Source organism: Cephus cinctus, unplaced genomic scaffold (genome assembly GCF_000341935.2).
Source record: "Cephus cinctus unplaced genomic scaffold, Ccin1 Ccin1_scaffold0980, whole genome shotgun sequence".
NCBI classification, from domain to species: domain Eukaryota; kingdom Metazoa; phylum Arthropoda; class Insecta; order Hymenoptera; family Cephidae; genus Cephus; species Cephus cinctus.
Window position 1 is genome coordinate 107,308 of NW_014333533.1, and position 21,713 is coordinate 129,020.

At 41.3% G+C, this 21,713-nt stretch overlaps 1 protein-coding gene across 3 annotated transcripts; it reads left to right on the plus strand.

The window, feature by feature from the left end:
- The first annotated feature begins 3,440 nt into the window (after nt 1–3,440).
- LOC107271481 (mucin-19) lies at nt 3,441–20,494 on the plus strand. Of its 3 annotated transcripts, XM_015747532.2 has the most exons (10): nt 3,441–4,171; nt 5,462–5,605; nt 9,147–9,292; nt 11,154–11,326; nt 11,714–11,984; nt 12,447–12,569; nt 12,652–12,822; nt 13,031–13,445; nt 13,525–17,930; nt 18,009–20,494. In XM_015747532.2, the coding sequence occupies exons 1-10, from the start codon at nt 4,114–4,116 to the stop codon at nt 19,437–19,439; spliced, it is 7,338 nt and encodes a 2,445-aa protein (XP_015603018.1). In that variant the 5' UTR covers nt 3,441–4,113; the 3' UTR covers nt 19,440–20,494. The 3 variants fall into 3 exon arrangements, with proteins under 3 accessions (XP_015603018.1, XP_015603017.1, XP_015603015.1); XM_015747531.1 differs by lacking the exons at nt 3,441–4,171; nt 5,462–5,605; nt 9,147–9,292 and having other exon boundaries at nt 11,137–11,326; nt 18,009–18,445; nt 18,521–20,494; XM_015747529.1 differs by lacking the exons at nt 3,441–4,171; nt 5,462–5,605; nt 9,147–9,292 and having other exon boundaries at nt 11,137–11,326; nt 13,525–14,130; nt 14,161–17,930.
- The last annotated feature ends 1,219 nt before the right edge of the window (nt 20,495–21,713 follow it).

Below are 21,713 nucleotides of genomic sequence, written 5' to 3' on the forward strand. Positions count from 1 at the left end.
GTCAATCCTTTTGTCGCATTGTTGAGAATAAATCGCTAGCGACAACCAATCGCCGACGTTTCGAACTCTAGTTATTTTTCATATTTGACATCCCCCCTCTGCCTCTGATCGCCAATTTCCTGAATGACGTCAGATACCCTACTATAACAGTCAGGAAAAAATTTATCAACGAGAAAATATATAAAAAAAAAAATCCGATCTTAAGTCACAGCAGCCTGTAGTTCCGTTATCTGTCTAAAAATTATTATCCAAATCTGAATCGACCTGTAGTAACTATAATTCCCGTATAGCATATTACATTACGTCCCAGTATCGAGGAACCAAACGGCCTTTCTTCAACGAATGAACAAACACAACGGACCCACTTCCGTTTCATGAAAACTCGCTGGATATGGCACGTAAAAAAAATTATTAAAAAAATTTAAAAAAATGAAAAATTCACCTTCTTAGCTTCTTTTGCATATAAGAAAGAAAAAATATGCATATATCTCATCCATATGTTAAGAAATATAGTGCGACAGAGACAATAATAATAAAAATATCTAACGAGCACGAATCATACCGGGATATAAGAATTACGCAAGAATCTGAATATCCATACGAAATATCCGTAGCTGATCTGCTTGTAGGTCTTCTTTGTTGCTCGTCCGTCTTGCGCAACGAGGACGTCTCGATCGCACCCGGTTTGCAAGAGCAAGAAAGGAACGAAGGTGAAAAATAAAAGGTCGGCTTACCAGACACACTATATTATTATTATTTCAGCGCACACGTCGCTTAAACCGTCGTATTATTTTTATTCTTCGCTTCAAACGCAAAAATAAGGATGCGCGTTAATTTTTTAGTCTCACCTAATACAAGGATACGCAATCCCAAGTTGAAATACGATTAGATTTTACGTCACATGAATCATAAATAATTTCCTAGCCGTTTTAACGACCAGGGCAAAAATTGTACCGTTGCCACGCCCCGAACACATTTTTATTTATCTTTCTTTCCAGTTCCCTTACTTACCGACTGGAAGATCCTGCTACCGTTGTAAAAGGCACTATAGCCGATTCCCGTATGCAACCGTATTGCCGTGTAAAAATTGTAATATTATCGCTTAAGAAATATAGGGTGTGACACGTAGACGGGCAACTACTCGGAGGAAGCGAACGAGCCTTTTATTTTTATCTTGCGAAAGAAATAATTGCAATTCCAGCGACAAGCCTAAGTGCCCGTAATGGTCGGGTTGTGAAAAGTCAATTTTTTTTTTTGGGGCCCTTTTTTTGTCACAATTGTATTTAAAAGACAATTCATTGCCTGCCCGACGTTTTTCGTAATGGTTAAGAGTCATTGAGAAACTTAAGGATAACTGGAAGCAACGTATATACGTAAAAGAGGCTCCGGATTCTGGGATAACGGTTAGGGTTATTATGACGAATGGTGTATAGGTATAGGAAGTAATAAGGTAAGTAGAGGATAATAATCAATGATTGGGCATATAGCGATTTAATGATGGGAGGTATGTATAGGATGAAACGTAAGTAATTTTTTTTTTTTTTTTTTTCATAAGCACTGTCAAGCGAAATTACGTAAGATGAATTTCCGTGAAGTCGCGTAAAAGGCGATCTACCGTAATACGAATGGGTCTGCCGGTGGCTGTCTGGACCCAGGAAGAAGCAACGTACCCAAGTACGTATGACTGTACGAACGGGCCCAAACGAACAGAGACACTCGTGTGAGACGCTCAGTTCGCTTTCTCTTTGCTACAATTTTTTTTTCAACCAATGTCGATTCGGATGGACATGTAAAACGGGAGGAAGGCTGAAGGAAAAAAAAAAGAGTTAACAAACTTGAGGAATTTAATTTATGGATCCGGAAGCTGGGGCATTTTTTGGACCCGGTGATTGCTGAGTTAAGATTTGGGACTTGTAAACGGAGTGGTGGATGAAGTGAAATGGAAAAGAAATTCATCTCGGGCGATATATACTTATATATGTATTGATATAATGATCTATAGTTGTCAAGAGAACCTATGATTGATCTCGATCGAAAAATCAGAAAAAAAAATTTCGGAATCAAATTCGATACAAGCATCGTAGATCTATTGTCTGTAATGATTGAGATATTCAAACCATCAGTCAGTCCATAGATCCTGATTGATCAGTCGTGCCTCGGAGGTTTCGACTAATTGCTACTTTGGATCGATTCTAAATCGAAGGTCAGTAAGATCTTACGTAGATCTTCCAAGATCACGATCCTCTTCCGATCGTTAACTATCGATCCCAAGTTTAGGTATCTATAAAACGTATCCTGTCCGAGAAAATCCCTATCGATCCGAAGTCACGTGACGTTCGGATGAGCCATATATAACATAGGACAAGTTTCGAAAAATCAAATTTTTTTTTTTGAAGTTTTTTTTTCAGTTTTTGAAAAACATTTCGCAATCTCATCAGACACCTATCAACCCGTCAAATTCGTGAAGTTATCGTAAAACGATTCTGTCTGCCGATTTTCGATAATCATAATATTATGAAATACTATAAACGACGGATTCTATCATTAAGTATGAATAGATCATTTTGGATCTTATCCCCTGTCAAACATGACCTTACCTATACGACACCTATTACGCCTGATGATTATTCCTCGCAATCAATACCGATCGCAGGCCGATACCATAGAAATCCAAGTGTTGGTTATATTCTCGAGAGTGACGTAACTACCAGAGATCATCAGCGTGGCAGCTGATTATTGGCAGCAGCAGCATCCTTAATGGTTAGAATGCGAAAGAGAGACTGATAGTTGACCTTAGAGGATGATAGTCATTATGATGATCATGATGATTCATCTTAGCACTTTGGCCAGTCTCACTTTCAATAATCAGTCGGATTTTCATTATCGATCGATATAATCTATCAAATGCATATTTAATACAGTCATCGATGAAATAATTTTCATTTACTCAAAATATTTTTTTAAACTCAAAAATGACTACATTTTTCCGATCATTCTCCGCGTAACCGCGCCTTTACACTGTTGTGATCATCGGCGATTAGCATAGCAGCGATTATCCTAAAGTAAATTATTACCAAGGCATATAGGTAAAACACATGCACGATTGCCATGTGTATTTTAATGCCAGCAGTCAGATAGACTCGCAGTCGGGATACGTAGGTGGTCCAGAGGTGATGGATTTATCAAAGCTTTCACATATCGATATATCGATCGATAATCAATAATTTCAAAAACAAATAGAAAATTTACCTAAAAGTGAATGTATGAAAACAATTTTTTACATAAAAAAAAGTGCAGTGTTAAAAATAAAAGTGTCGAGCTATAAGCGTGGATCGAATTTTATTGAAATTGATTGATATTTTTTTTTTCAATCCAATCGATTATATTTAGGGGCCTCGTGTGTATATATATATATATATATATTTCCGTCTACAAGGAAAGTTTTCCCTATCTGGGGCAGAAGGCACCCCACCCTCTGGGCCTTATTGGTCCCAGATGTCTCTTGGTCCCCCTGCTGTCCACTACCTCTCGCTTAACCAACGTAACTTTGACTCTCGCCACTTCACCTGGGGCTTCACTCACTGGGCCTTACTTTACTAGGAGAGACCAGATCCACCAAAGGTTCAGTCCCAATCGTGCACTCAAAGACGAAGGTGCCTTTTGTGTCTCTCCTACAACCCTCCCTCCCCCCACCACCTACCCATCGAAAATAGGAGAGGAAAAAAAATACCTTCTTCCACATTGCTCGAGAAGACTTTTCTATATATTCTACGGTACATCGGCCGGACCCCCTTAGAACCGCTTTTTGCGTTCGCGTTCACCAACTATCGCGCCTCCTTCGCATAAAGTTTCTTTCGGACGAATTTCACCTTCAGTTCATGACGATCGCTCGTACGGTTCACTTTCGATTTTTGACTTTTTTTTTTTCAATAATAATTTCGATGTGCAGACAAGCGAACCAGCCTGACAGTTTGTTACGAGCTCGTGTACTCGGTTGCTAAATCGTCGAATTTTGGAAAAAAAAAATTTTTAATTGGCTAAATCGGAAATCGCAACTTTTTTTTTCAATTGACGATAAAGAATAATACCAGGGACGGAAATTGTGATACGAAAATGGGGCTACTCGGGCTCTTACCCCTTTTGGGGTTGCTGACGCTTGGAATTGCTGCGAGTAAGTTTGTATTATTTTTTTTTTTTAATAATTATCTTGTTACGTTTTTTTTTTTCGATGGAATTTAGTAACTCGATCGATTTATTGGATATTTAATATTTATAGAAAAGTTGCCGTTGCTGTGAGAAAATATTTCTAGTTCTTTTTTCTTTTTACTATACTTGCCATAAGTGTCTTTCTCGTCTTCTGGCATCTTTACGTGCAGTGAATTTTATGGGTTTTTTTTTCTTTTTTCTTTCTTTATAATCGTATTTCTCCTTGTCTATCGTGTATCTTGTGTATTACTATATCCGTCGTTTGTCGATGATCTATAAATCGGTATCGATCGATAAAAAAAATTGTCGAGGTAATTTATCGATTTTATGGGTTTTGACGTTATTGATGTACTTTGAGGTTATGTATTAGCTGATCGATATCGATAAAAATAGATCCATGATTTATAACATATAATCGTAATTTTGATTTTTTTTGTTTTTTTTTATTCCAAATATACTGTAGCTTAATACCTCGCAAAATCTCAATTACATGCTACCTGTGTTCAGACTGAATTGACAGCTCTCGCAGCCTCACTGAAATGAAAAGTGGTCCAATGATCTTTACGATCTCTGTCTCTGTATCGAGAGCGCTACGGTGCGTTCCTTAAGGTTAAATTGCGAAATCGGCAACTGGAGCAGGAGCGTGTATATATATATATATACAAGGACGGTACCATTTACGTCTTGACAATTAATTCTAAGCTTGTGCAGATTCGTCATAGCTGGGAAACAATACCGAATTTGCACTATTTGATGAATCATCTAATTGCCAGCATCCTTCGATGATCTTAACCCATTAAAGATTGGCAATCGAACGCCATAGCCAGAGAATTCTCAGAATTCCTTGAAAGATGTAACAAAAATTTATCCTCGCGGGACGTGAATAATTTTTTAAATTTTTTTCGAAAATTTTCATCATTTAATTATTTGAACAATCCGAACGAATCGCAAGATGTATCCAATTATTAATCATTCGTACTGATGCAGTCATCAAGGATCTAAAGGTTCTAAATCATTGATAACTATAAAGCAAAAATAATTATTTATAACTGCAGCTGTAATATTTTTCATATCAGCCATTTTTTGTTCGCGGGACAACAAGTTTACGCGACTATGTAAACGATTATTATAGACACGCTTACGTGAAGATGATCTCAGCTATCGTACGGCTGGACCAGCTGCAGCCTCCGGCTTGAAGATCGTCAATCCTTATCTCGAGTTTGGTAAATTTTTTTAAATGGAACATTTTTTTCAGAATGTCCCAAACAAAAGACTTCACCTGGACGCGAGATCCTTTGCTACACGTCGACCACTGATATTGATCTGCTCAGCGAGACCATATGCAGATGCACCACACTGGTCCAGCAGGGTCACAATCTTCATAATCTATCTTCAACTGGTAAGCTGTTATATCGATGATTAATTTTTCAAAATTATTTTGCCAAGATCAGTTTATCAATTTTTGCATATTAAAATGCATCATCTGTATCCAGCATCCAAAGATGCATTCTTGCACTTGCCCCACTGATATTCGATTCCTGTGACATTTGAGATTCTCGTCTATTTACGTATATGTATATCGCATATGGAATATAGTCCAGTAACATACAACTGCATGCAAAGTGCATCGGTGCAAAATGCAACAAGGAGATTACGTACGCAATTAGCAAAATGACTTTATCAATTTTTGTATATTAAAATGCATCATCTGTACCCCGCATCCAAAGATACATCCTTGCACTTGCCCCACTGATATTCGATTCCTGTGACATTTGAGATTCTCGTCTATTTACGTATATGTATATCGCATATGGAATATAGTCCAGTAACATACAACTGCATGCAAAGTGCATCGGTGCAAAATGCAACAAGGAGATTACGTACGCAATTAGCAAAATGACTTTATCAATTTTTGTATATTAAAATGCATCATCTGTACCCCGCATCCAAAGATACATCCTTGCACTTGCCCCACTGATATTCGATTCCTGTGACATTTGAGATTCTCGTCTATTTACGTATATGTATATCGCATATGGAATATAGTCCAGTAACATACAACTGCATGCAAAGTGCATCGGTGCAAAATGCAACAAGGAGATTACGTACGCAATTAGCAAAATGACTTTATCGATTTTTGTATATTAAAATGCATCATCTGTACCCCGCATCCAAAGATACATCCTTGCACTTGCCCCACTGATATTCGATTACTGTGACATTTGAGATTCTCGTCTATTTACGTATATGTATATCGCATATGGAATATAGTCCAGTAACATACAACTGCATGCAAAGTGCATCGGTGCAAAATGCAACAAGGAGATTACGTACGCAATTAGCAAAATGACTTTATCGATTTTTGTATATTAAAATGCATCATCTGTACCCCGCATCCAAAGATACATCCTTGCACTTGCCCCACTGATATTCGATTACTGTGACATTTGAGATTCTCGTCTATTTACGTATATGTATATCGCATATGGAATCTAGTCCAGTAACATACAAGTGCATGCAAAGTGCATCGTTGCAAAATGCAACAAGAAGATTACGTATGCAATTAGCTGCTTACGTACTTACAGGCCACATGCGTTATAAATAATTCATCTAAATTACCGCATGCGATGATGCGAACTTTTTTTTGACGGATTTTTTTTTCAATCAGTCATCCTGTTCATCGATCACTGTAAGGATCATTTAATTTTTACAAGTATAAATTTTTGAATTTTTTTTTTAATTTCTCCCAAAAAAATTTGGTCAGTCGTGAGATCAATAATTTTTTTTTTAATCGATGAATATTTATTAGTTAAATATATGTGTATATCTACATATGAATATTCATATCCAATTTGAACAGTATCAATGGTAATACTTAATGGAACACTTTCGTTTTCGACAGCACGTGTTCACGGGTTCATTCGAGATAACTTCTCGAGATAAATTCATATAGATAAGACTGTACCCGGTGTAGGTACAGTTTTGAATAAGAAATGAGCCGTATAGTTACGCAACGAAAAAGATAATACTTTTTAATCATTTTTTCTTTCTCCTCTACTTTTACTTTCCGACGTCAGGGGAAGTGATTGATATATATATTTCTTTTTTCATCTTTATCCCCGACGTTATGATCTTTCTCTCGGTCTAAGATGAATGGACCCTTGCGATAATTTCTTCTTAATCAGGATGTTATTAGCATATTAATTGTTAACGGATGTAAATATTCCTTTCCAAATCTACTTTCTCACCAGATCATGACCTTCCAACCGAATTGCGAATCTGGTCCAAAAACGTATATCAAGGTGATTTTTTTTTCATTTCCAAAAAAAAAAGTGCCTCAAGGACCGTGAAAGTTTATGGAGAAATTTCTTAATAGAAATTGTCCTGACAAACTATTATGGATTTAACACTCGAATAATTTCGATCCTTGAAAACTTTCAGTCAATAAAATTTTTTTTTCAAGATCACTTATCCGTCACCATAATGGACCAATGCGAAGATCATTGAACTTGATCGGCGAAAGTCCTTTCGACCTAACAAACATCAAAGCCAATCACACGTGTGTTAACCACGTATGGATAAAATCATATGGGATGAAATTAAAAAAATTTTGAGATGTTACGTAATTCTTAAAAATTACAAAAAATAATTAATCTTCATTACATTGAAATCCCATATGACACACCCTTTTTCAGATCTTCACAGATTGGACCCGGGTCCATTTCTTTCATCCAGACTTAACTTCGATATCCGGGATGCTGTAACTGGTCCAGCACAATACCATGAGTACAGTGGGTGGCAGAGGACAAAATTTCGCAAGTCTTTTTAACACGTAGCTACCATGGGTATGCCAATAGTCGATTCTGTCGCTGGCGACCTCGGAGAATCGCGTGTGCGCCTTTATCTGGGTCAGTTGGGATCTTTTATGGTCCTAGATCGACCGGCCCAATTTTTCATGATAAAGGGGACACGATTCTTCATCGTCTCTCTCTCTCTCTCTCTACATATATATATACAGCAACTGTTGAAAGCCAATAAATAATCGCACAGCCGTATCCATATAGTCTGATCGACCTTAACATCCGACTGGAACAAAAGAACGAAGACCTTTGATCTAACGAAATTGAAGATTCAAGCAGGATGCAATCAATATACATATACGATTCACCAGCAATCATATATAACACTATAAAAAAAAATAGCACGATCTCCCAATTCAATGGACCCCCGAATTTTCAAATTCGTACGACCATCTTCTGATCGATACTTATCGATAATGATCTGTCATTGAACATATTGGCAGATACCGATACGTACTCAATAATTCATTTCACAATGTAATATCTCATAAGTCCAGGTCCTGGGTCAACCTCACCTCCCCCCAGACCCACCTGACCCCCTAATTCAATTATATCACCATACCGACCCTGACATATACTTCGGGATCTTAAAGAATCGTTAAGAACCGATTTTTTAGCGCGGGAACAATGAGACTTTCAAATTTCGAATGGCGTTTGGATTTTATCAAAATTTATAATACTTCGCTTTGTAGTTTCTGTGGATTTTATTATTATGTATCTTTGCTCGGCACAATAGGCACAGTGTAGTTCAGGTATCGATCGATCCATTGATTATTGATTATCGATCGGTAATTGGTCACGCTCTCATTATAGGATTTAATCGAATTATTTATTTTCGACTTTACACTCGATTCACATTTTTCTTCCTGATTGCTAGTCATTGAATTCCTGACGACGACGTACGTTCACTTTTGCCGTGACATTTGACCCCGGGATCCAGGCGTGACGTCACTGGTCTCTCAGATTTTATTTCTCCTAATTTTATCAGTCCCAAATAATGTTGAATTATAGTCTGACGATGATGAAGGATTTTGTGAAAAAATTAATAATTAATACCGGAATAATTTTTTGTTATTTCAGGAATCAAAGATTTCCGGAAGTCCTTGAAGGAAGTCAATCCAGTACTTCAGCTTGTCGTTTCCCTTAACGATCCTCGTGGTTCGCTCAAGACTTCCGGTAAGGGACGACAAGAATCCGTAGCGAGATTCGCGAGGATCCTGAATGAGGTAAGACAGTAAAAAAAAAACGAGTAACGATTGATTATGATTTTGTTGTGTCGGTGACGTCATTTCCGCTTGTTAAAAAAGAATTTGCAGACTTTTATAATCGACGGGACAGAATCGTCGTCTGGTTGTTTTATGTGAAAATGAAAGTTATGGTCAATGCACTGTACCCGTAATGATTCACCCGCGATAGGAGTGAATGCCTTTGCTTTCTTTCTTGAGCGAAGATCAATGGGTTATCTTGTATCACTTTTCTCTTGGTTAACCATATTTGTTAGTAAAACGTGAGAGTTAATTGTTAACGGAAGTCACGGCTGGATCATTTGTGTAAATTAAATAATTTTCTATTAAACTTTTCGTAGCCTTATTTGAAATAATTGATATGTACTTTCATTCTCGTTTATCGTATGATATTGACTTTTGCGAAATCTGCATAATTAAGTTATAAGTTTAAGATGCGTTAAATTATTTTCTTTATATATTGTAAAGTATTATCTTAACTCGACACTAATAGTGAAAAATCCGACAATTAACCTACGTTACCTTCGGCCGTCCACCGTTCGTGCATCCGCAAGCCAGGCGGGCGCCAGCCAATTCTTTTTTCACCGGGAACTGACGAGCCGGTATGACCCGGGAGTTGGGGTGGAACAGGCCCAATTCCACCGAAACGAGAGATCTGACGGAACCTATCGGACAGTGCGACAACTTAACGGATCCTGTAGATTTTTGGGGACGCGTAAAATCGAGAAACGCAACCGTAGGTGCTGATCTTTGGGGTCGCGTGAAATCAGCGAACGCAACTGGGTGCGCGAACGGGAGCGGAGTAACAGAACGAATCGGACGTGTCAAATCGAAATCCCTTCACCAATTAATAAATTGGGAGACTCACCGGAGCTGGTGCAGCTGATCCGTGAAGGCCGAGAATCGCATCCAGGAGACACTCGGGTGGGCACTGCACTAGGACACGACACTACACCTCCGGAACACTCACAGAAAATCCATAGAACTTCTTGGATTTCGCGAGAGCAACGCGAAAACTGTACGAACGAAAACTTGCTATACGGTATTGAAACGCGGTTAGAAAAACTATCAACAAATAGCACGGGAGCGCGAGCCAGCACGTGACACCTCGGTCGGTGCCCCGAGACAGACTGTTTTGACAACAGTCAAATTCGAGAACTAATCATTCTGATCATTTGATTGGTCGAGATACTTATAGCCGATAATTCTTCCTTTCCCTCGAGTCGTCCCTTTAAACCAAATCGAGAGCGTTCCTTAGCGAATCGGTACGTAACTTTTGGAGATCCTCCACGGCCGCTTCCCCAGGGCATCGGGCGACAGCTGGGCACCACGTCCTCAACTCGGGTCAGGGGGTTCCTCCTCTGCCCTTAACCGTATCAAAACTACCTCCGCCCGCTCTACAGCCCTTTGCCCATCTCCAGCGGGGCGCCGGTATCTCACCCGTGCTTGGAGTCGCCTTGTGACCGTGAATTGAAAAATCACGTCACCGAGTATAAGATGCGTGAAATTATTTTTTTTCCTAATATATATGTATATATATATTTTTTCCATAATTATTATAGGTCGACGGTATCGAATTGGACATGACAGCAGGATCCAAAGAACGTCTGACCGACTTCGTGAAGGGACTCAAGGACGAGATGATCAGGAAGAAGAACGAGAAGCGAATTTTACTTGCATTACCAACCAAACCCGAGAACCTAGCAAAGCAATACGACGTAAAGTCATTGGAGTCGCCTTGTGACCGTGAATTGAAAAATCACGTCACCGAGTATAAGATGCGTGAAATTATTTTTTTTCCTAATATATATGTATATATATATTTTTTCCATAATTATTATAGGTCGACGGTATCGAATTGGACATGACAGCAGGATCCAAAGAACGTCTGACCGACTTCGTGAAGGGACTCAAGGACGAGATGATCAGGAAGAAGAACGAGAAGCGAATTTTACTTGCATTACCAACCAAACCCGAGAACCTAGCAAAGCAATACGACGTAAAGTCATTATCAAAGTATGTAAACAAATTTACATTAAAACCCGAAGACATACCTTACTTTAATTAAATTTCAATTTAATAAAAATGAAAAAAAAAAAATTGTACAACACCTCGAGCATGAGATTCTTACGCAACGATATAAATGAGAAAAGCATCAAGAAAATCTGAAAACGTCGATGCGATTTATGGGAAAAAAAAAAGATGGTTGGTTCGCTAGATCCTCCTATCCTTGAGCCAGTTACGCATCCAGTCCCGCTAGAAATGCTGTAATCACCTGCTGAACCAGTTGACTGATAATTAAAAAAAAAAATGCCGCACCCTGTATAGATATACGATTTTTCCATCCAGGTTATGAAATTGATGAAAAATTGGTTGATTCAAAAATTTGTACTTTCATTTCAGATACGTCGACCTGTTCACTCTCTCCAGTCACTATCTGGTGGATGATGAAGAGTCATTCAGCACCTTTCACCCATCCCGATTAATGGGTCTTTTTGATATGCTGAATACCGATAGTCTGGTGGACCTGATAAGTGGTCTAGGTGCGCCAAAGAAAAAGATCCTGGTGTCGTTACCAGCAGCTGCCTATAAATTTACCTTAAAAGACAAAAAAGAGAACACACCCAGATCAGCGACCACCGAGGAGGCTCCTGCTGTTTTGAGTCGAAAGGAAGTAAGTGGCTGTAACGATACTGAAATTAAATATGGTTCACGATGCGCGTGTCTAAAATTTGATTTTGAAAACGTTCAGACATCTTATATGATCCTGACACGTGGTCTCAGTCTGGACCAACGTCCAGATCACCTTGGGAGTAATGAATCCAAGAATGACCAGACGCTATTAGTCATTGGGTGAACTTTTGACTAAGTATACCCAGTGGCACAGTTTTTAAGTAGTGGATTAAGGATGGCTGATTTGGGACCCTGGCAGACCCAATGTTGAGGTCGGCTAGTCAAGGTGGGAGATGAATTGACAACTTGGGCCCTGACGCTGTATGACTTATCTGTGCGCGATAGGCAGTCTTGGCTTACCTAACGGACCTGCTGGTTTTATCTGGGACTTGTTCCTCGTGCCACGTGCTTTGGTTAATGATGTAATTAATAATCTTTCATAATTCCTCGACGCTTGTTACAGCTTTGCGAATTGATGAGCGAGGGTGAATGGACTGTAGAGAGAGACGAGGATCTCACTGCCCCTTATGCATTCAAGGACGACACGTGGATCGCGTTCGAGGATAAAATTTCTGCTGGTATTAAAGTACGTGACTGTACTTTGAACAAATTTTTTTTTGAACTTTTTGATAATGGGTGTAATTTTTTTTTCAATTTATTATTTTTAGGGAAAGTATGCCTTACTTCGTGAACTTGCTGGTCTTGGAATTCATGATGTTGAACATGACTTGAAAAGTCATTGTGGAAAACCTCTCACTCACGAAGTTTATCATTCGTTTACTGATATGAAGAGGAAAACTAGAGCAGCTGTGTTATCTTCTTTGGAAAATGATCTTCACGTAATAATGACTTATTTTACTAAATGGTTATTTTGTGATTCTTTTTACCGTCAGTCGGTAATGTTATCTTCTGAATAAAAATCGTTGGGTATTGGGAAATATCGATAGATGGCGACCCTGTGTGTTAGAGATTATTGATAGAGATAAGATTGGTATTTTTGTTACCTGGGGGGAAGATTTTTTATCGTTAACTTCTTGCCTGTTGCAGCATGCTCAGATGCCGTACACGTCCCACGTGAAGTCATCGGGATTCAGGATTGTTCGTGTGGTTGATACGGAAGGACATATTCACGCCATTCGCGAAAATACGCAAACGGAATTTTCGTGCACCAGACAAGGATATTTTGTGCATCCAAAAAGTTGCAATCGGTTTTATCGTTGCGTCAAGTTCAATCAAGGGATTGACGATTATTCTGTTTTTGAATTTGATTGTCCCGCTGGGTTGGCTTTTGACGAGCGTACTGAAGTTTGCGTCTGGCCGGGATCTCTTTCTGAGGGATCACCTTGTCCAGGAAGTAGTGAAATTGCACCGGTTCCTCAAGCGAAATTCCAGTGTCCTGCTCAGCCTGGATACTATGCCGATCGACAAAATTGCAGATGGTTCTTTGCCTGTTTCGATCTTGGTAAGATTCTATCTTTTGATCCCGATACCGTTTATGGTTGAGATCTTCAATAACAATTTTGTATTATTTTGTATTACAGGTGGACCTGAATTGACTGCTTATGAATTCCGTTGTCCATTTGGATTGGTGTTTGATGAAGAGAAATTGATCTGCGAATGGCCTTGGCTTGTTCCTGGTTGCGGTGTTTCTGGATACTCCAGAACTGAATATGGTGGATCTGGTGCTGGATATGCAGGCGGTTCCGGATATTCTGGTGCCGGTGGTGCTGGATCTGGTATAGGATATGGAGGAATTGGCGAAGGAAATGGGGCTGGTGCTGGTGCAGGTCCAGGATATTCGGGTGGCGCAGGATCGGGACACTCTGGAGCCGGAACAGGATATGCCGGCGGTGCTGGTGCAGGATATGGAGGTGCTGATGGTTCAGCACATTCTGGAGCGGGGCCAGGAAGTGGATATTCAGGAGCTGGTGATGCCGGACACTCCGGAGCAGGAGCTGGAATTGGATATTCCGGAATTGGTGGTTCAGGACATTCTGGAGCTGGATCTGGTTCTGGCTATTCTGGAGCAGGAATAGGATATTCAGGAATTGGTGGCGCAGGACACTCTGGAGCAGGATCTGGTATAGGATATGCAGGAGGCGCTGGTTCAGGAAATTCTGGAGCTGGATCTGGTTCTGGTTATTCTGGAGCAGGAGGTGCAAGTCATTCTGGCGCAGGAGCAGGAATAGGATATTCAGGAATTAGTGGCGCAGGACACTCTGGAGCAGGATCTGGTATAGGATATGGAGGAGGCGCTGGTTCAGGAAATTCTGGAGCTGGATCTGGTTCTGGTTATTCTGGAGCAGGAGGTGCAAGTCATTCTGGAGCAGGAGCAGGAATAGGATATTCAGGAATTGGTGGCGCAGGACACGCTGGAGCAGGATCTGGTATAGGATATGCAGGAAGCGCTGGTTCAGGAAATTCTGGAGCTGGATCTGGTTCTGGTTATTCTGGAGCAGGAGGTGCAAGTCATTCTGGAGCAGGAGCAGGAATAGGATATTCAGGAATTGGTGGCGCAGGACACGCTGGAGCAGGATCTGGTATAGGATATGCAGGAAGCGCTGGTTCAGGAAATTCTGGAGCTGGATCTGGTTCTGGTTATTCTGGAGCAGGAGGTGCAAGTCATTCGGGAGTAGGAGCAGGAGTAGGATATTCAGGAATTGGTGGCGCTGGACACTCTGGAGCAGGATCTGATATAGGATACGCAGGAGTTGGATCTGGTTCAGGCTATACTGAAGCAGTAGGTGCAGGTCATTCTGGGACAGGAGCAGGAATAGGATATTCAGGAATTGATGGCGCAGGACATTCTGGAGCTGGAACCGGTTCAGGTTCAGGATATACAACAAGCGCTGGCTCTGGACATTTTGGATCAGGAGGACAAGGAGGATATACTGAATTGGCTGGAGCAGGTCATTCTGGAACGTCTGGAAATGTCTATCCCGGTAGCTCTGGCTTTTCTACGGGAGCAGGATATGAAGGAGCCGGTGCAGGGCACTCTACAGGAGGAGGATATTCGGGATCTACTGGTGCAGGACACTCCACCGGTGCAGGATATACTGGATCCGGATTCGAAGGACATTCTACTGGTTCAGGAAATATCGGAGGAGCAGGATATTCCGGATCGAATAGTGCCGGAAACTCTGCAGGTGTAGGATATTCAAGCACTACCGGTGCAGGACATACCATAGGTGCTGGATACTCAGGAGCAACTGGTGCCGATAGTTCCGGTTCAACATATTCAGGTTCCTCAGGTGCAGGATACACTGGAGCATCCGGTGTAGGATATTCCGGATCTGCAGGCACAGGATACAGTGGTGCCACAGGTTCAGGATATACAGGCGCAACTGGATCCGGATACGATGGATCATCAGGATCAGGATACGCTGGATCGACTGGCTATGACGGATCCGGCCTTAGCACAGTCTACGACGGTTCCCATGGAATCGGTTCCACTGGAATCCTAGCAGGACACGGAGGAGAATCGACTGGTTACAGTGGTTCCACAGGAACCGGCGCAACCAGAGGACACGGCGTGATTTCCACAAGTACCACAACTTACCACGGCAACACAGGATCTCATGGTTCATCTCCTGGTAGAGGATCTTTCGGAGGATCTACAGTTTATCATGGTAACACTGGATCCGATGGTGGCTACGTTCTTGGAGGATCAACAGGAGCTCACGGTGCCATTACCAGCGACAACGCAGGAGGATATGTAGTGGATGACGGATCTTCTCATGGGGTTAAATTGTCAACCGGAAAGACTAGCACTTTCTACGGAAATACAGGATCCCAAGGACCTTATCTTGTAGGAGGAACCACTAGTGGTGTACGATATCCTGCAGGAGGTACTACCTACTATGGCAACGCTGGGTCACCTGGAACTTACGTCATTGGAGCAGGATCATCGGACCACTCTAGTCTCTTCGGAAAGGGAGTGACCCCTGTGGGAACTACAACTTATTATGGCAACGCTGGTTCCGGTGGTTACACTGGTACCATCGTCACTGGTGACAATATCCATGGAGCGATTGCTACCGATGCTTCCAATTCAGGAACTCTTTTGACTCATGGAGATGTTGCTGGCACGATCCTGGGAGGATCTCAGAAACAGGGAACCATCATTGCTGGATCAGTGACTCCGGGTTACGTTGAGACCAGTTCCGGTACACCTGGATACGTCATCAGCGGTGGAGTCAAGGAAACTTATATTGGATCCTCATCTCCTGGAACAATCGTTCATGGAACCACTGCTCCTGGTGTCCTTATCACAGGAACATCTGCTCCAGGAACTATCATCAAGGGCGACTCATCTCACGGAGTTCTTCTAACCGGACAAACTGCACCTGGAGTTATCTTGGGTGGTACAGTGCAGCCTGGTGTTGTTATCGGAGACTCTACAGGAAGCCATTATACCGGAAGTAGTACTTATCAAGGAAACACTGGATCCTCCGGAACTGGATCCATTTACACGGGAGCTGGTACCACCACGTATCATGGAAACAGAGGATCGGGATATACCGGAAGTAGCACTACAACTTATCATGGAAAGACTGGAACTTCTGGTAATGGTAATCTGTTCAGTGGTAGCACCAAAGGTGGAAGTCAGTTCACTGACACCGGTTACAAGACCAATGAGTACCATGATAACGGCGGACGTGGTACTATCAGATTAAATAATGGCTACATCACTAGTAAATATTCGGAAACTGATCTTCCGGATTATAGACCAGCTTATGGATCACTTCCAGATTCTGTGGTTTCGGGCGGTAGAGTAGACGGAAGTGGAGGAGTCATTCTGGGTACTACATTGGCAGGAGTTAATGGGTACGGTACCAAACTTAAGACTGGTGGTTCTTATACTCAAGGAGGTTTCACTAAGACCGGAAGTACGAAAACTGGTATTACCACCGCCCAACTAGGTGGCAGTGCCAGTTACGTAGCAGCTACCGGAAGACCACGTCCTAGACCAAATCTTGAGAATATCGGAGCCAAGGCCTTTGAAGGCAATACAGGTTATAGCGGATCAACTGTTGCTACTGACGTCAACAATTTGGCATACGTCACTTCAACTGTTACACCGGAAGTCTATGTCTCATCAACACCCGGAATTGACGTAAGTCATATTGACGCATCTAGGATCACATTGGGAACGACCAAATCTGGAGCATCATCAGGATACTCATATGCAAAACCAACTGTACAATTCAACAGCAGAAGACCAATTGGTTCCACGGTTTCTCCAATTTCCTCGACCTATGCAGAAATTCCTGTAGCTGTTACGACACCAGCGCCCCAGCTGAATATTGAGGTTTACAATACTCCTTCAGTTGTCACATCCGCACCAATCACAGCTGCACCAGCAGTTGTCAATACGTACAGTTATAGAAAACCAACTAACGTACAATATCAAGAGACTCTTTATCAAGCTGCCAAAGTTCCAACTGGTCCAACAGTTTCCTCTGTCAGTTTTGGCAGCAGACCGTCGAACATTAGGAAATATCCAACACCAACTGTGATACCAGTGGGATACACAACTGGTCCCTTGGAGAACTTCAAGAGTACAATCTACCAAGCTGCCAAAGTACCGACTGTCATTTCGACTGTACAACCAGTTGTTGACAACGGATACAAAACAATTGTGTCACCCACAGTACTTCCAGTCAAAAATGTTGTCAACACTGGTAAATTCACGTACAAAGATAGCAGATTCCAAACTGGTACATTGCCAACTGTTCACCCTGAAGTTGAAGTCGATCTGTCATACCAGCAACAAGGCTATACGGGCGATAAGGAATACATTGCCGTAACAACAGCCGCACCAGCTGTCAGCACCGGATACGTTTACAACAGACCCAGAAGACCATTGCTGACAAAAATACCAGTTAGCACATCCGCACCAGTTACAGTGACGTACGAGCAGCCATCAGTAACCTCACAGCAACAGGTAAGATCAATCCCAACTCTCCTCGCAAATATTTTTCATAACTGTCAAAATAATCAGCAACATCCATTGTCATTCCAGGTACACTACGTTCCAGTAAGCACTGTCGCTCCAGCAATCGGTGTCACTTACAGAAAACCATTCCAGCCAATTGGTATTTCTTACAAACAACCAACTGTTCAAGTTTCGTCAACTGTAAAACCGGCAACGGTTTCCCAAGGTTACAGCTATTCAAGACCATCTGTCCAATTTGTTAGCACAACTCCAGCTTCCTATACAGTATCACAAAATGTACAACCAATTGGTACAGTATCAGAAATCGCTGGTGGATCTCCGGCTAATCTTGAAATTCCAAGAAACGAGGTCCACAAACTGGTTACCAATTACGAGGCACGTGGAAACGTGAAGTACACTCCAAACGTCTACGACATCTATACCGGCGATGCTGGTCCCAAGTACGTAACATCTGGACCAGTTTCCAGCACGCCATCTTATTCCAGCGAAGAATACAATGGGCAGTACGTATCCAGTACAGTGATACCATATCGGAAAACAGTGACGCCATCAGTCACAACAATATCCGGTGGTTACAGTACGGGATATTCAACTACTCCACTCTACGAGGTGGCAACAGCTAAATCACCAGCTGCGGCCAAAGGCAAGATCATCGTGAAGCTGAGCGATCTGCATCCTCTTCTTCTTGGCAAGATCGGGGCACAATGCACGTGCAAGGAAGATCCCTACGCCAATCTTCGTGGTCCCGGAAGAAAATCTCTACGTATCCCATCCTCGAACGGTCCCGTGGACCTGGCCAATTATGATGAATCCGAAATCTACGTTGACCTTGAAACTGACAAGGGCTTAGGATTAAATGGACCTGGCTTGACAGGCAACTACGTATCCTCTACAGCATCCCCAGTAGCAATATCCTCATACAAGACACCAGTAACTGGAGTCTTTGGGGTCAGTCCCAACGACAACCAGGGTTACAATCTACGTGGAAGACCTTCGACGACCTATCTACCAGTATCCTCGACCTCATCGCCTAAGATCCTCTTGACCAAGAACCGTGGAGGTCCTGCTGGGTCTTCAGGACCGTCATACTCTTCCGGAAGTGAACTGGGAAGTTCACCAGCTTCATCCAATCGTGAAGATATTCCTCTTGGTCGAAGTGCTGGTGCTAGAGTGAAGTCTCCCAAGGCTCTAGGTCAGTTCGGAGCCAATGGCAATGCCGTGGGTCAGGCTGGCGCTGCTTTTGATCGCTATGGACCCGGTGGATGGCGTGGGGTAGATGAGACTCTTCAAGGTAGTACCGACTGCGCAAGACCAGGTCTCTTCCGGCATCCCAAGTACTGTAACAAATTCTACGCCTGCCACTGGGACGAATGGAAGCAGAGGTTCACCCTTCACGTCTTCAACTGTCCCGTTCATCTCAGCTTCGACAGCAATGCTGGTGCCTGCAACTGGCCGAGCAAAGGACCCGCCTGTCAGGATGACAATCTCCTTGTCTAAGCGATTAGAAAAATCGGTAAATCCTCCAAGCGATCCTTGGTACCTACTTTCACTCGAACATCTGACGATCATAATGATGATCATCCAATTGGATCGATTGATCGATTGCTCATCGACATCCTGAAATAATAAAATTGTATTGGAGTTGGTTCGTGGGAGAAACAGTTGGCCAACTGGACTATGAGACTGTTGATGACCAGTTCGTATATGTAAAAAGTCATCAATTCTAATGTGGTGAAAACCGATCGGTACCGATCAATCAATGTGGATCGCCGGCGAGTCGAGAATCCTGATGTCATCACTATGTAAATAATCCGTTTTATTATCTCAAAATTTTTTTGTACATATCGGAGGAGCGACGGTGAAAATATTACTGGATATTTTTTTTTAACCAAAATTCATTTTTCTATCTTCACCGCCCTATTGTAAAATTCGTTATCACTCGTGTAACGCAATGATGATCCGCTATGGGAATCGTTCATGGATTTTGTATATAATGACGATGACGATGATAACATGAAAATCGTGTAACTTGAACTTTTACCAGGATGCTCGGCGGAGCGCGAGCGCGAGAATTTTTCAAAATCTTTTTTTTTTCTTTAGACTTTAGAAAAGTCTATATTTTTTTTTGTTTATTATGAATCTACCTGTAGAGTCATTGTCATTTTATTTTTTCTGAAATTTTTTTCTCACTATTATCACTCTTCCTCAATGTCTCTCTGTTGGACTATTATTTATTTATACTTTATCACTAGCAAGTAAGGACAATCAGACGGCGAAATTTGAAAGACACAAAATCAGGACCAGAGAGAGGGAAGGCAAAAATAAAAGAGTGGTATACCAAGAGCAATTTCCAATGGCATCGAGCATCTTTGCAGCTGACAACTAGCTTAAACAAAAAAATGAGGAAAAAATCTCTTCTCTCGTTCCCAAAAATTTTTGTTCGACAGCATCGATAATCGATCGGTCAAAATCGAACTTCCGCTTGTAATCCAATTACTCGTGCCATTTACCACTATTGTAATATTATTTCTGAATAAATATGTAAAAAAAAATCGTCCACACAAAATCCTTTCTCGAGCCATCAACATCCGTCACAAAACCTAACAAAAACAATCCAACTGGCCAATTGGTATCAAATTTCAAATCTGTCGCCTACGGGTGAAAAAAAAATCAAGAAAGGAAAATCCTATGTTTCTTGATTCTAATTTCTGCTAACTGTTCAACTATGGTCAACTGGTCAACTGGACAACTGGTAATACTTGCCTGTCAACCTCGGGGCTAAACTTTCGATTGCTCTAAATAGCTAAGGCGTGGTCACTCGCTATACACTCTCCATACAGTAGCGACCAAAATCATTGGCTTGGAATTGGTAATTGGATGACCAGTTGACATGACTCTTTCTATATAGTCTAGTCCGCAATAATTCTACCAAGCGAACCATTCGAGTGGACTATTGCCAAACGGAAAACGCAAAACGCAGACAAAGTAGAAAGCTGGGTTCGTCGAACCGAGCGCAAGAAACTATTGGAAACTGTTTATCAGTCTGTAAAAATTGTGGGTTTTGAAGTGAGCGACGGAAGCGAAAGAAGAGAAAGAAAAAAAAAGAAGACCAAAGAAAAGGATAGAAATGACAATAAGAAAAAAGTCACTATAAACCGCGATACTTCTGATACTAGGACAATGGCCGCTTTCACCGTCGATTCCATGAAAATGACTTATCCAATGATTTTAACGATGTAAAACAAGAAAAGTAACTACGTTTCTTTGACAAGCATTTACAAATAGATATTAACTCTTTATTTATCTTGTCGTAAAATAATTCGCAACTAGCATTTTCATTTTACACGATTTTAATATCTTTCCAGTGTACAATGCATTTTGCATAGGTATAAACAAACCACGTGTTCAATGTTTATCTTTTTGACAGTTGACGAACAACTTAACTCTTAATAAAGTGCCACGTGGCACTTCAAAAAATGACATAGGTACATAAATATAATTTTTGGAAAATTTACAGTACAAAATTTGCACATATTTTTCAAAATAATTGTTTGTAAAATTCCTTTGTTTTCGATCTGTCACAAAAAATTGAAATTCACAAAATTTCATTGTCTCAACTACATATAGAATTCGACGAGCGACCTACTTTTACGATTTTGCCAAAAAAAATTGACAAAGATCAACGATCAATCTCTGTATTGATTACGTGATTGGTACCGCTTTGTAGATATTACCCAATAGGAGAATATCGAACCCACGCATTGTCAGATC